The 12,546-nt window shown below is 49.9% G+C and overlaps 1 protein-coding gene across 1 annotated transcript in view; it reads left to right on the top strand.

The window, feature by feature from the left end:
* The window catches only part of NDUFA10 (NADH:ubiquinone oxidoreductase subunit A10), a 49,219-nt gene that overhangs the window by 8,330 nt on the left and 28,343 nt on the right, over nucleotides 1–12,546 (top strand). The window contains exons 6-8 of the mRNA XM_079924776.1: nucleotides 1,159–1,238; nucleotides 5,028–5,082; nucleotides 7,162–7,247. Of these exons, the coding sequence (XP_079780902.1) occupies nucleotides 1,159–1,238; nucleotides 5,028–5,082; nucleotides 7,162–7,247 (221 nt within the window). The remainder of the gene's footprint in view (nucleotides 1–1,158; nucleotides 1,239–5,027; nucleotides 5,083–7,161; nucleotides 7,248–12,546) is intronic.

Below are 12,546 nucleotides of genomic sequence, written 5' to 3'. Positions count from 1 at the left end.
GCAGAGACGCTCTGGGTGTCTTTGCTGCAACTGAAAGAGGCTGTGGGTCCCCCTCCTCGCTCATTTGGTGGTGAACACACGTGACACCTGTGGCTCCCTGTTGGTTACCAGTCTGCACCTGTGTGAGAGTTTCCTCCTAAGTGTGATGTGTAAGGTAGACTTTGGAGAATATTCCATCAGGTGGCGGAAGGAGGGAACTGCAAGTCAAAAGTATTTAATTATCATTCAGTGGAATAATTTTGAACACTTTTGCTTATTAGAGTGACGTTTATTGAGAAATATGAAGATATATATTTAGAATTCTCTAGATAACTTTTGATATCTGGATAGCAATATTTTAGAAACCATCTTGAGGAACAACTTAGAGCTATGAACATTTTTATTTTTCTAGTATTCCATGAATACTGTCACTGGCTAAAATTACCACTGTGTCTAAGTAAAGGAGACATTTTATCAAAGAAACATTATGTCATTAATAGATGTGTGTTCTTATATTCTAGCGGGGAGACTAATAGTAAACAGGGAAATAAGGAAGAAGTACGGGAGATAAAGGCAAATGCCATGAAGAAAATCAAACAGGGTGACAGATAACTTAGCCTTTAGCGTTGCTAAACCGTGAGAGGTTTTCAGTATGGAAACTTGCCACTCATAATTGGAGCTTTATGTTTCTGAAATTGGCAAACGTTGTATGAAAGGGAAGTGGAGATGGAAAAAGCGGGAGAGGTGGGGGTGAGTGGTAGAGAAGCGGGGTGGGCCACGGGGGCGGGCTCTGCGGCTCGGGGGGGAAGTGGGCCAGTGCCCCTCCCAGTCCCCTCGTGTGGCGTGTTGTCTTGCATCGCCTGCACTCGGGCACGGCCCAGAACGGGAGGCGGGGCTGTAACTATAAAGGGGGTTCTTCCTGATCCTGTTCTAAGTCCACCTCTTAGAGTCTGTGGAAGAAAGGTCATGCCATACGTTCACCTGGGCAGGCTTCCGTGCTCTCTGCGGTGCAATGAGAACTGTTCTAACTGGTACCGAAGCCCCTCCCATCACCCCACAGTTCCTAGAGCACCCAGCGTGACGCGTTCTAGGAAAGCTGTTCGTTGATTGTCTCACATTTTCCGTAAGCACGGGAAAAAGGAAAGTCCAGACGTATCACACTTCTCTGCTTCTTTTTAGCCACATGAGATGAAGATCACCTCCGCCTACCTTCAGGGCATCGAGAATGCCTATAAGAGGACCTTCCTTCCCGAGATGAGGTGAGCCCAGGGCACAGTGGATTGATGTATTTATTTAATTTTATTTAATTTTATTTTTCTAGATGTTTTTGATGTGCACCGTTTTTAAAGTCTTTATTAAATTTGTTACAGTATTGCTTCTGTTTTATGGCCTCAAGGCATGTGGGACCTTAGCTCCCTGACCAGGAGTCAGACCTGCACCCCCTGCATCGGTAGAGGAGGTCTTAACCACTGGGCCACCAGGGAAGTCGCAAGGATTTATCCGCCAGAACTCCATACGTGCAGTTCCTTAGGCCCCACCAGCCCAGGGGCGCGCTCTTGTTGATTTCAGTGGATGTCGTCTGGGGAGTTTTAATGTGACGTTCATAAGCAACAGTGACAGCGGATATTTCAGTTTGAGTTAGTAGGTTTGGGGTTGACTTTTGTTTTTTGATTTGCTTATTTTGCCAAGACATTTTTTTGTTGTGTTTTTAGAATATTTTGATGCTAGAAGTGAGCTGAAGCTGTATTCTGTGACAGGTTTTAGGGTTAGAGAACTAATGTGTTCACTCTAGGTGGCAACTGAATGGTCATGTTTATTACCTGGAAGCCTTGCCCGAAGGTGCTCAGTGAGTCCACACAGAATTTGTGAAAGGTCAGCAACGTCTGTACATACCTTTGAAAGATGTTCTTAAGTGGGGTCTGGGTTAAATGAAAACACCACCAGACCTTTCTCCATTTGGTTTCTTCTCTCCCTCCCTCTTTCTTTATTGAAAGCACCGAGGGATTCGTGGTTTCATCCATTCTCTCTAGATGGTCATTCTGTGGTCTGCGTGTGTGTCATGTGTAAGGGGTCATCTCCTACTGTCACTCAAGTCCAAGTAAAATTAGGATGTTTGAATAATGCTGTTACTGAAGGTCTCTAGTAGTATTTCTCAGACTTTTAGAAAACGTAAGCCTCTCTTGATACCTTAAAGTATTATGCTCTTGTTTAAAATTTCAAAGTAACTGTAAAATTGTGAATAAAAACAAAGTAATGTCTAGCAGTTTTGGAAGAAAAGTTCGATTTTAAATTGGAATGTAATTTTTTTAGCTGTGAGCATTGAGGCTTATAGTATCTCTGCTTGCTTGTGATAAGCTTTTCTCTCATAGGCGGTAGAAGCAACAGGGCGGACTGTAGGTCGTACTGCTCTATTTTCAAGGCCAGAAGTGCAGGAAAAAAGTCAGTTTTGTAAATCTTGTCCAGGGGAATGTATAGAGCTATGAGAATAAACAGAGATGGTTGACCCTAGGATTTCAGTTCCAAAGGTTCCTCTTGGAGATCTTCTGGCTACAAAATCACCACCGACAAGGCTGCCCGGCAGGTTCTCCAATAGGCCGTTCAGCTGTAACATCAGGAAAGTAAAGGCTAGATTGAACTTGCAGATGGGGTGGGATTTTTCCTGTACCTGGCAGTTATTTTCCAGAACTTACCCTCAGGGCTTCCTGATCATGAAGTGTTTAGCAGTGATTCTAAGTATCCGTTGCTCCACTTGGCGCTCCGCCCTTGAGCCGCGTTGGGAGTCAGCTCGTGGCCTCTCCAAGGTTCAGCGCTCCCGAGGGGCCGCTTTCTGTTGTGCTGGAGACCAGACAGCCTCCTCCTCCGCTGGTGAACCCAGCCCAGCACGTTGCCCTCTGGTGACTGGTGAATCCCAGCGTGGAGTGGATGGTTCTTCACATCCTCACCGGTCAGGGCAGACGGTCAGACGTTCAGTTCTGTTGTCACATCCCTGCCTCGGTGGTTGGGCGCGGGCCTTGTGGGTCGCCGCACGATTTGGAAGCCGTGGCTCGCTGGTGATGGACTGGTAGTTCCTAAGGATGGGTTTTTACTGGCTCTTGGTCTCTGCTGGACGGTGGTGCCGCACGCTGGGTCACCCCGCGGGGTCAGTCTGGGAGCTTGGTGGTGTCACCGTAACGGCGCAGGTGTTGTGCCTTCCAGATGATTCCCGGGCTTGAAACAGCAGCTTTCTCTGCACCTCATTCTGAGGAACCTTGCGGGCGGGGTGAGCTTCCTGTGTTGTGGCGTGCGGGGCCCTCGTCGGGAGGTGCCCCTGAGGACGTGCGCTGCGCCGGCCGTGTACAGCGGGGCCTTTGCGGCCTCTGCTGGTCCCTCGTGCCAGGGCCGCTCGCTCTCCTAGAGTCAGGTCGCACTTGGAGGGAGAGGCTTCTCCGGCGTCCTCGCAGGTTGGGCTGGGTCTGGATGTTTTTAAGTGCCACGGGCTCAGTTAGTTCAGAGTCGCTCAGGAGTGTTAGACCTACTGTGCGTTGTGAAATGGACCTCTGTTTCTGCCGCGCGGACTTCCCAGATTCCCGGGTTGGTTTCTTTCTCTCTTCGTCCCCAGCCTCAGCCACCTGAAAGGGGAAGGTGCAGCCAAGGTCTGGCTCTGCCTGTGGAGCCGAACCTGTTGGGGCACCGAGTCGGGCTTCCCCTCCGGGAGGCTGCGCTGCTGTCCTTCTGTTTCCGTCTCTCTCCTTGCAGACTCACCACCAGTCGGGCCCCTCAGGCCCGAACGCTGGCTTCTACTTTGATAAGCAGTGAGCAAACCCGATGAAATAAAAAAGAGGGTTTTTTGTTGATGTTTGTTTGCTCTTCACGCGACATGTAGCGCGGCACTGTGACTACAGAGTCTGTTTATTTTAAGATGATGCATGTATTCACCTGAAAGGAAACTCCACTCTGTTTATGATGGTGTCACAGGCCATCCTGTGCGCTGCTGCCCGACACTGCACAGGGGCCGGGCTTCCCGCCTGGAACCGCTTTGCAGGAAGGTTGGGTGGAGCCCTGCTTCCAGTAGTTTGTATTGGAGGAGCTGTGTGTGGGCATATGCGTGGGGGGCCGTGTGTTCTTGGAGTAGTGACCCTGGTGTAGATGTGGCTCCCGTCAGTAGGGGGCGCTCTGGTGTAAAGACGCCTGAATGAGAAGATGCGGAGCGGTGTTCATGGGAGGGTGGTCCAGCCTTGCCCTTCTGCTGTACCCTCCTGGAAGCGGGGCGGGGGCGCGGAGTCAAACACTCCTGCAGAGACAGGCTCTCCAGTGGGCCTCTCTGAAGCGTCCCTCGGGTTGGTCTGGAGGTGGTGGCGGAGGCAAGGGCACACTGACTAGGAGGCGGGTTTCAGTCTTCGCCTGGCTGGGCAGCCAGGTCTCCGCACAGCAGTAGATGTGGTGAGGAAATGGGTAGACGTGCAGGAAGCTCCCTCCACTGTCCCCCTTTTTGGGACCCAGCGTGACTTTTCAGTGTACAGACTGAGGACCTGGACTAAGGGAACCGAGTTGCTGCTGTCCTGTTGCATAGTTTGGTTGAAACAGGTTATTTTGAGGGTTTCATTTGTCTCCGAAATTCCAGCAGCTCAAGTAACGTGCCCCTCCCATCCCCCCTCTGGCTCCGCGACACCCACCCTCCAAACACCACTTAGCTGCTCTCTGTGCGTCCGTCCCACTCAGGCCCCGGGCTCCCCTGTACCTTCCTGTAGCGAGTGCTGCAGCTGGAGATGGTTTGCGTGGCAGCAGAGATGACTCGTGTCCCTGCTCCCTGTAGACGCTGGCCTCACGCCCATGCAGCGGGAACGGTCCATTCAGAGGGGAAGTCAGGAAACAGACCTGCAGCTGTCACCGTCCAGCCTCGAGCATCCCTGCTTCTGACTTGCCCTCCTTAGCTGGTCGTGCCCCGTGAGCCAGTTCAGAGAATGTGGAGTGTTGATACTTAGAGTGGGAGCCTTGATGTCAGGTATTCTTTTGTACAGTAACGTCCACGTGGGAAATTTACATGAATGTCGTCTTGTTTTCTCTAACAGTGAAAACTGTGAGGTTTTACAGTACAGTGCAAGGGAAGCTGAAGATGCAGAAAAGGTAAGAAAATGGCTGAAAAACTTATAATTATTCTTAAATTTAATTCATGTATAAGGTTTTTACAAATCAGGTAATGAATTCAGCTCCTACTGGTCTTAGAGGTGTCTGTGTTTTATAATCTAAAACAAGTACCGAGCCAACCCATCACATTCCCCAGGTCATGAGATTTTGATTTTCTTTTAAACTATTCAGCTTCTAGAATCTTAAAATTATGGAATGGTGAAGCTGCAAAGAACCTTAGGTTATCTGCACCAACATTTTTGTTAAACAGATGGTAAAACTGAAAGTTGGGTTAGTTAACGGGAAAGACTTACTAAGACTGTTGACCCTTGAACTACACGGGTTTGAACCGTGCGTGTCTGCTCATACGTGGATTTTTTCAGTAGTAAATCCTATAGCGCTGCACGGTCTTCAGTTTCCAGTAATAAACATCCTGGCGCTACACGGCACCGCGGATGTGCAGGGCGCTGTCCACGCACGGGGAGGGCCGCCTCCAAGTTGTACTCGGGGTTTTGACCGCGTGGAGCATGTTGTTCAGCAGCCAACTGTGTAAAGATACCAGCTTTCCCCAGATTCGCAGGTGCATTTGTGAAATCAAGTGACCCTCTGCAATTTTCAGAACTTAGTAATAACCAAAAATTTTGAGAAAGAATAACATTTTCCTGCCCAAGTATGAAAACATATTACAAACTTACGTTAATTAAGGCACTGTGGTATTAATGCAAGGATTAATAAATACCTTAATGGAACAGAACAGAGTGCAGAAACAGGTGCATATGTGTGCTCATGTGTGTTTGTAACTTTAGCTTGGAAAAGTCAGTACCTTAAAGGTTGATAAAAAACAAAATAGAGGAAAATAGATTATTTCTTAAATGGTATTGAGGCAAATGACCATCTGTTACGTTAAAGAAAAAAGGCCCGTATTTTGTGTTATATATTAAGCATAAATTACTAAAAGCACACAACAAGAGGTGTAAAAAGTCTAGAAGAAAATACAGGCTTTATGATCTGGGGCTGGGGTGTAGGTGGTGACAGCAGACAGGAAGCCTTGCAAAGCAGCTGGCTGCTTTAATGATAACACGGCCCTCAGCTGCCTCCTGGCTTGGGGAGAGGGGAGGAGAGAGCTGGAGGGAATAGGCCTCACTCCTCCAGGACGGGGGACCTGCAGTCAAGGCCGGCTCTGGGCCCGGCCCTGGCAGTTCTTTTCGGCTTGGCTCTTTCTACTTGGACCCGTTAAGTTGCATTTCATTTCCTTCCAGCCTTCTTTTTCTGTGATGTTGTTTCCGTGGCATGTGCCTGAGCAGAAGAGTAAGACATTTTCTCTGAGACTGGGTTATCATTTGTGTTCATAACTGAATGTGCTCCAATTCTTTTTTTTTTTTTTTTTTTTTGCGGTACGCGGGCCTCTCACTGTTGTGGCCTCTCCCGTTGCGGAGCAAGGCTCCGGACGCGCAGGCTCAGCGGCCATGGCTCACGGGCCTAGCAGCTCCGCAGCATGTGGGATCTTCCCAAACCGGCGCATGAACCTGTGTCCCCTGCATCGGCAGGCGGACTCTCAACCACTGCGCCACCAGGGAAGCCCTGTGCTCCAATTCTTGAAAGCTAAAGAGAGGTCCCCAGGTTCGGTGTGTTTTGGGGGAGAATGCGTCTGGAAAGGCCGCCCCTCTGGGAGGTCAGACTGTACGGACCGCCGGCTTTGGGGCTGAGGAACTTGGATTATTGGTGCTCTCTAGGACATGTATTTATTTTCTTGTCGTGTTGTTTCGAGTGGCTGAATCTTGCCTTCTGGAAGAAGGGTACATGGGAGGAAATGAGGAGTCTGAGGAATGCTGATTTTCCTCCCTCGTCTTGATGCTTCCTGCACCTGCTCCTTTTCTCCCAGCCTGCCAGGGAGTTTCCACAGCACCCCGGTGTCAGCTGGGCCAGGTGCCCACACTGGGCATCGTCGCTCGGCCCCCGCTTCACAGAAGGCTGTCTGCCCGCCTTCCTTTCATTTCGACTTTCACGGTGCGATTCTCCCGCCAGGTATTTGTGGCTTGTCGTGCACTGAATGTTGTCTCATTAAATTCCTCCGTCCAGGTGATCGAGGATATTGAGTATCTGAAGTACGAGAAAGGCCCGTGGCTGGACCAGGACGACCGCACTTTCCACAGTCTGAGGATGCGGTGAGTCCGCCGGAGCTGGGCGGTGCCGGGTGGGGCCGGGCTGGCTTCCAGTGTGGCGCGTTGCCCGCTGTGGGAACTTACAGAATTTTGGAGTAACTGTGTTGCAGGTTGCCAGATAATGAGGCGTACTTCCTGTTCCCTTCCACACAGGCTCTTGCTCTCTCTGACCTGGCGGTGAATTGATAGGCAGCCATTATTAACTCACCAAGTATTTTGCTTGCGCCCTGTGCCAGGCAGTGTTCCAGATTTAGGGAATATAGCGTCAAATAAAAGTCCTGCTGTCACTGAAACAGTAGAGCCATACGGGTGCTAAAGGCCGGGGAGAAAGGTAACCCTGAGTAATGGGGCAGCCAGTGGCTGGGGTGAGTGACAGAGGGCGCTCTGGGGAAGGCTTGAAGGCCTCTCTTCTGAGGAGAGCCGAGTGTGCGAGGACTGGGCCCCGCAGTGTCTGGGGTGAGCGTGGGGCAGGGATGCCGGCGGGCGGAGAGGTCCTGAGACAGGAGCCGCTGGGGCTGGAGCCGGGAGAGGAGGGGCGGGGAGGCCGTGGTGAACGTGGAGGTGGGGGAGGCCACGGCAGAAGGGGACATGCTGAGTGGGCTACTTTGTTCCTGAGAGATGCAGTGACACGTGGGCAGTATTTTGCCCAGAAAGCCCATTAGACACTCAGTGCGCAGAACTTGTGCTGGGTGCTGGTCACACAGCGCCCTCTGCTTTAGTACCTCCTTGGGTCCCAGCCTCCCAGCGAGGAGGCAGGTGCTCACCGTGGTCACGCTGTCCCTGGTGCGTGGGGCTTGGTACTCCAGCCCAGGGAGACGGCGGTGCAGGCCTGCTGTGCTCGCAGCAATGGGCAAGTTCTGTAGGCGTACGAGCTGTGCTTCTGCAGAAGTGTTCCAGGCAGAGAAGACAGCTCCGACCCAGGAAACGTCACTTTCCTGTGAGCGTAGGTGACTGCCCCTGTGCTGGAGGGATCCGGGGAGCCGACCCCCGTAGTGCCCCGGGGCGGGGGCCTGGCGGAGGCTCGCATCGGCCTGCGCTGCTGGCACCCGGGCTCAGGCGGTGGCGGGGCTCAGTCAGTGTTGGGGAACACACGTCTGTGTGACCCTCGCGTGGCCTTCTGCCTGGGTGACCGCTCTGCCGTCAGCCCATCGGGTGAGCGCCGCGGAGCTGGTCTGCTGGCCTTCCGCCGTGCAGAGCCCTTTGCTAGGTCAGTCTCTCTCAATAGCGAACGCACTTGTTTCTTTCCACTTGGACGCACCCTAATATGAGCGTGTATGGAAAATGGACCTGCCGTTAGTTTTCCACATCCTGTGCTTGAAAGTGAATAAGTTTTCCTTTTGAACCTGTTGATTTAGTTGTTAAAACTAAGACTTAAAATTTTATTCATTTTTCACTGTTTTTGTTGTATGTTTTTTGTTGTTTTTTTTTTGGCGGTACGCGGGCATCTCACTGCTGTGGCCACTCCCGTCGTGGAGCACAGGCCCCAGACACGCAGGCTTAGTGGCCATGGCTCACAGGCCCAGCTGCCCTGCAGCATGTGCGATCTTCCCGGACCGGGGCACGAACCCGTGTCCCCTGCAGGCGGACTCTCAGCCACTGCGCCACCAGGGAAGCCCTGTTGTGTGTTTTAAGGTGGAAGAAATCGCATGTTTTGTACCAATGAGAGAGGTCCTGTGGCTGGGCTGGGGGTAAGGATGCCGAGAGGACAGGAGAGGCCCTGGAGGAGGGCGTGGGCTGGTGCACTGATGGGCAGTTCCTGCTTCCCACGCTGGTGCTGGGCAGGCGGGGACAGGGCGGGGCTTAGGGAAGTGGGTCTGTGCCAGGCGCGCCTGGAGCTTCTCTTCAGCTGGCTTCTGTCTTCATAGTGAAATGAGAGAGGGGTCATCAGCCCTGAGAGGCCTTGAGGGCGGGAGGGGCCGTGTTGTAGTTTGAGGAGGGAGGAGAAGGTCCAGAACGCCGCCCAGGCCCGTGGAGGGGACCGGACGGGGAAGGAGCTGTGGGCGGCTGCCGCGGACGGGGGTGCATGGTCATGGAGGTACCGGGGGGGTGAGGCAGAGCTCTGCATGCGAACAGGGTCGGGCTTTGCCGGTGGATGTGAGCGAGCAGGAGAGCTGAGAGAGTGTGATGATGAAGAATTTAACCTGGGGAGGGGCACTGAAAAAAGACTGGGATCGGGAGGGTCAGAGGTCAGAGTCACACCCACACGTAGAAGAAGGTCAGGAAACAGAAGTCCAAGACGGAGCCAGACCACCTACAGTTCTGCCACCACAGGAGCCAGCGTCAGAGTTTAATGCAGGCTCTTCCAGTCTTTTGTAAAGTGTTGGTGTGTTCATATATTTCTAAATAAAAATTATCTTGCATTATGTCTTTGTATTGTAACTTCTAATATGAGCATGTCCCTATCTTGTTAGACGTTTAAAACTCGATTTTTTAATGGCTGCTCACACTGCATAAATCCATTGACTGATGCCAGTCAGGGGTTGGCAAACCATGGTCTGTGGGCCCACCCAGGCCTCAGCTGCTAAGAATGGTCCTTACATTTTTAAAAGACTGAAGGAAAAAGTGCATATATGAAGCCGTACGTAGCTCTCTCAGGCTGAAATATTTACCATCTGGCCCTTTACAGAAAACGTTGTTGACCTCTGAGATACAGGCATAATCCATTTGCCGCTTCTTTAATATCAGTCTTTTGGGTTATTTCCATTTCTTCATAATCGTAGTAACGGTAATGAGCGTAGTGTATTTATTTTTGTTCCATTTCAGGTTACTTTCTTAAGGTATAAAAGTGGAGTTACTGGGTCAGATTATATGAACACATTTTGAAATTGTTCTCCAGAAGATGTGTACCAGCTTGCACACTTGGACCGGTCTTCTGAAAGCCTTTATTAAGCCAGAATAGTTAAAATAAGAAGCAAACAAAAACTTGTGATTTTGATATCAAAGAAAAGCATTTGCTTTATTTTTGCATTTCATAAACACTGAACTTCAAACAGGTGTATTTTTATTGGCTATTTATTTGTCCTTTGTGAATTTTTTCTTCATGTTTATTGATCTTTTTAAAGCACCAGCTCTTTGTTTTATTGATTTTCTCTGTTGTTTTCTTATTTTCAGTTTCATTGACATCTACTCCAATTTTTATTGCTATTTTTTTAACCTGTTTCCTTTGGGCTTCAATTGCTCTTCTTTCTCTAGTTTCCTAAGGTAGAAGCTTAGATGATTGGATCTTTCTTCTTTTCTAATGTATGCACTCGATGCTATAAATTTCCCTCTAGTCTAATTCCGCTGTCGTCCTAGAACGTACTTTGTATGATTTCTGCCCTTTTACCCTTGTTAAGACGTTTCTCGTGGTCAGCAGTGTTTTCTGTCTTGAATAATGTTCGGACTGAGCGTGAGAAGAGTGTGTATTCTGCTGTCGTCAGATGGCGTGTCTACAAATGTCAGTGAGACTGAGCTGGTTGGTGGTGATGTTCAGGTCATCCACGTCCTTACTGCTTTTCTCTTTGCTGGATCTGCCCGATCCTGAAGGAGAGTGTTGAAATCTTTAACTGCAGTGGCAGATTTGTCTGTTTCTCCTTTGAGTTTTATTCGTTTTTGCCTCGTTTATCTTGGTGCTCTGTAAGTTGCGTGCGTGTTTAGGATGTTAAGTCTCTTCTTGGACGACTGGGCTCTTTACTCTTACACAGTGCCCCTGTGTAAAGGATTCCTGATCCTTTCTTGTTCTGAAGTCTGCTTTGTCTGAAATTAATGCATCTGTTCCAGCTTTCACTTAATCTAGCAATGGTGTATCTTTTTCCATCCCCTTACTTTTAGTCCGAGTCTTTGGATTGATTTCAGGTGGGTTTCTTATAGACGGCATATAGTTGGCCTTATGTTTTGAATCGACTCTGTCAGTCTCCAGCTTTAATTAGTATAGTTGGATAGTTCACATTTAAAGTGGCTGTTGATATACTTGGATTAATTTCTACCATGTTTGTCATCATTTTCTATTTGTTGCATTTGTTCCTTGTTTCCTTCCCCTGCCCCTTTTTTCTACCTTTTCTGGTTTTAATTGGGCATTCTGTATGATTCCATTCTATCTTTTCTCTTAGCACATCTGTTGTACTCTGTAAAAATTTGTTACCGTTGTTGTGGTTTCCAGTTCATGTCTGCCTGCTTTCAGGTGGCGATACCACTTCACGGCTGGGGCAGATTCCCCCCTCCACCCCTTATGGTGCTGCTGTCGTTCGTTGCACTCTGTGTGCCCTAATCACCCGTATGTTGTTGCTACTGTTATTCCAGGACAAGCAATTGATTCTCATTTTTCTCAGCTTCCTTTGTTGTAAAGGACTAGAGAGGTGGTTTCCAGGCTATTTCCTTGTTGGAGCTGAACCTGGAGTCCCTCTTTGTTTTTTAAAGCTTAGTGGTTGACTTTGTTTTCTGTCAGATACTTACATATGTATATGTGTTTGTAAATTTACCTAAATGATATTATGTACTATTTCGTTCTGAACCTTGTTTAAAAAAGGTAATCTTTACAGGCAGACTTGAGAGATAATGCAGGTTGGTTCCAGACCACCACAGTAAAGCAAGTCTCACAGTAAAGCAAGTCACATGAACTGTTTGGTTTCCCAGCGCATATAAAAGTTATGTTTACACCAAACTGTAGTCTGTTAGGTGTGCAGTAGCATTATGTCTAGAAAAACGTACATACCTTAATTAAAAAATACTTCATTGCTGAAAAATCGTAACCACCATCTGACGGCGCAGGGTTGCCACGAACCTCCAGCTTGTAAGAGACGCAGCATCTGCACAGTGCGGTAGAGCAGAGCACGTGAGATGAGGTCTGCCTGAGCTGCTGCGTGGGGTTCTCCCTCTGCTGAGAGCTCGAGGTGTCAGCTCGATCCCAGGCACACAGTCAGCGTCGACACCGTGTCTGGGAGGTGTCTGGGAAACGTTTCCTGAGTCCACAGCTCTCCGCCTGGTGGAGGTTCCCGTCCTCTTGCAGGTGGGGGACTGGGCCTCCAAGAGCACTGCCCCGCTGAGGTCCTGGAGCCCTCAGCTCGCCGCGCCCTCCTGCGGTCTCCGTTGTGCCCTCCCTCCTATCAGCCTGGAGGCCGGGTGGGGTCGTTGCTTCCTCCCCTGGGGTCATCTGCTTGAACCCTCCTTTTCCCTACTGACCCCTCACCTTCCCCTGGGTCCCGCCCTCAGGGTGGTGCTGGTCTCCGGTGACTCTTCTTTGGGGTTTGATCTCCGTTCCTTGGTTAGTTATTTCTTCATCCCACCCATCCCCTGTGCGTACGCCCGCCAGGTTAATTTTCATAAA

Source organism: Stenella coeruleoalba (genome assembly GCF_951394435.1).
Source record: "Stenella coeruleoalba genome assembly, chromosome: 6".
NCBI classification, from domain to species: Eukaryota; Metazoa; Chordata; class Mammalia; order Artiodactyla; family Delphinidae; genus Stenella; species Stenella coeruleoalba.
Note: the sequence above shows the minus strand (reverse complement) of the source record. Positions and strands in the feature narration are given on the sequence as shown.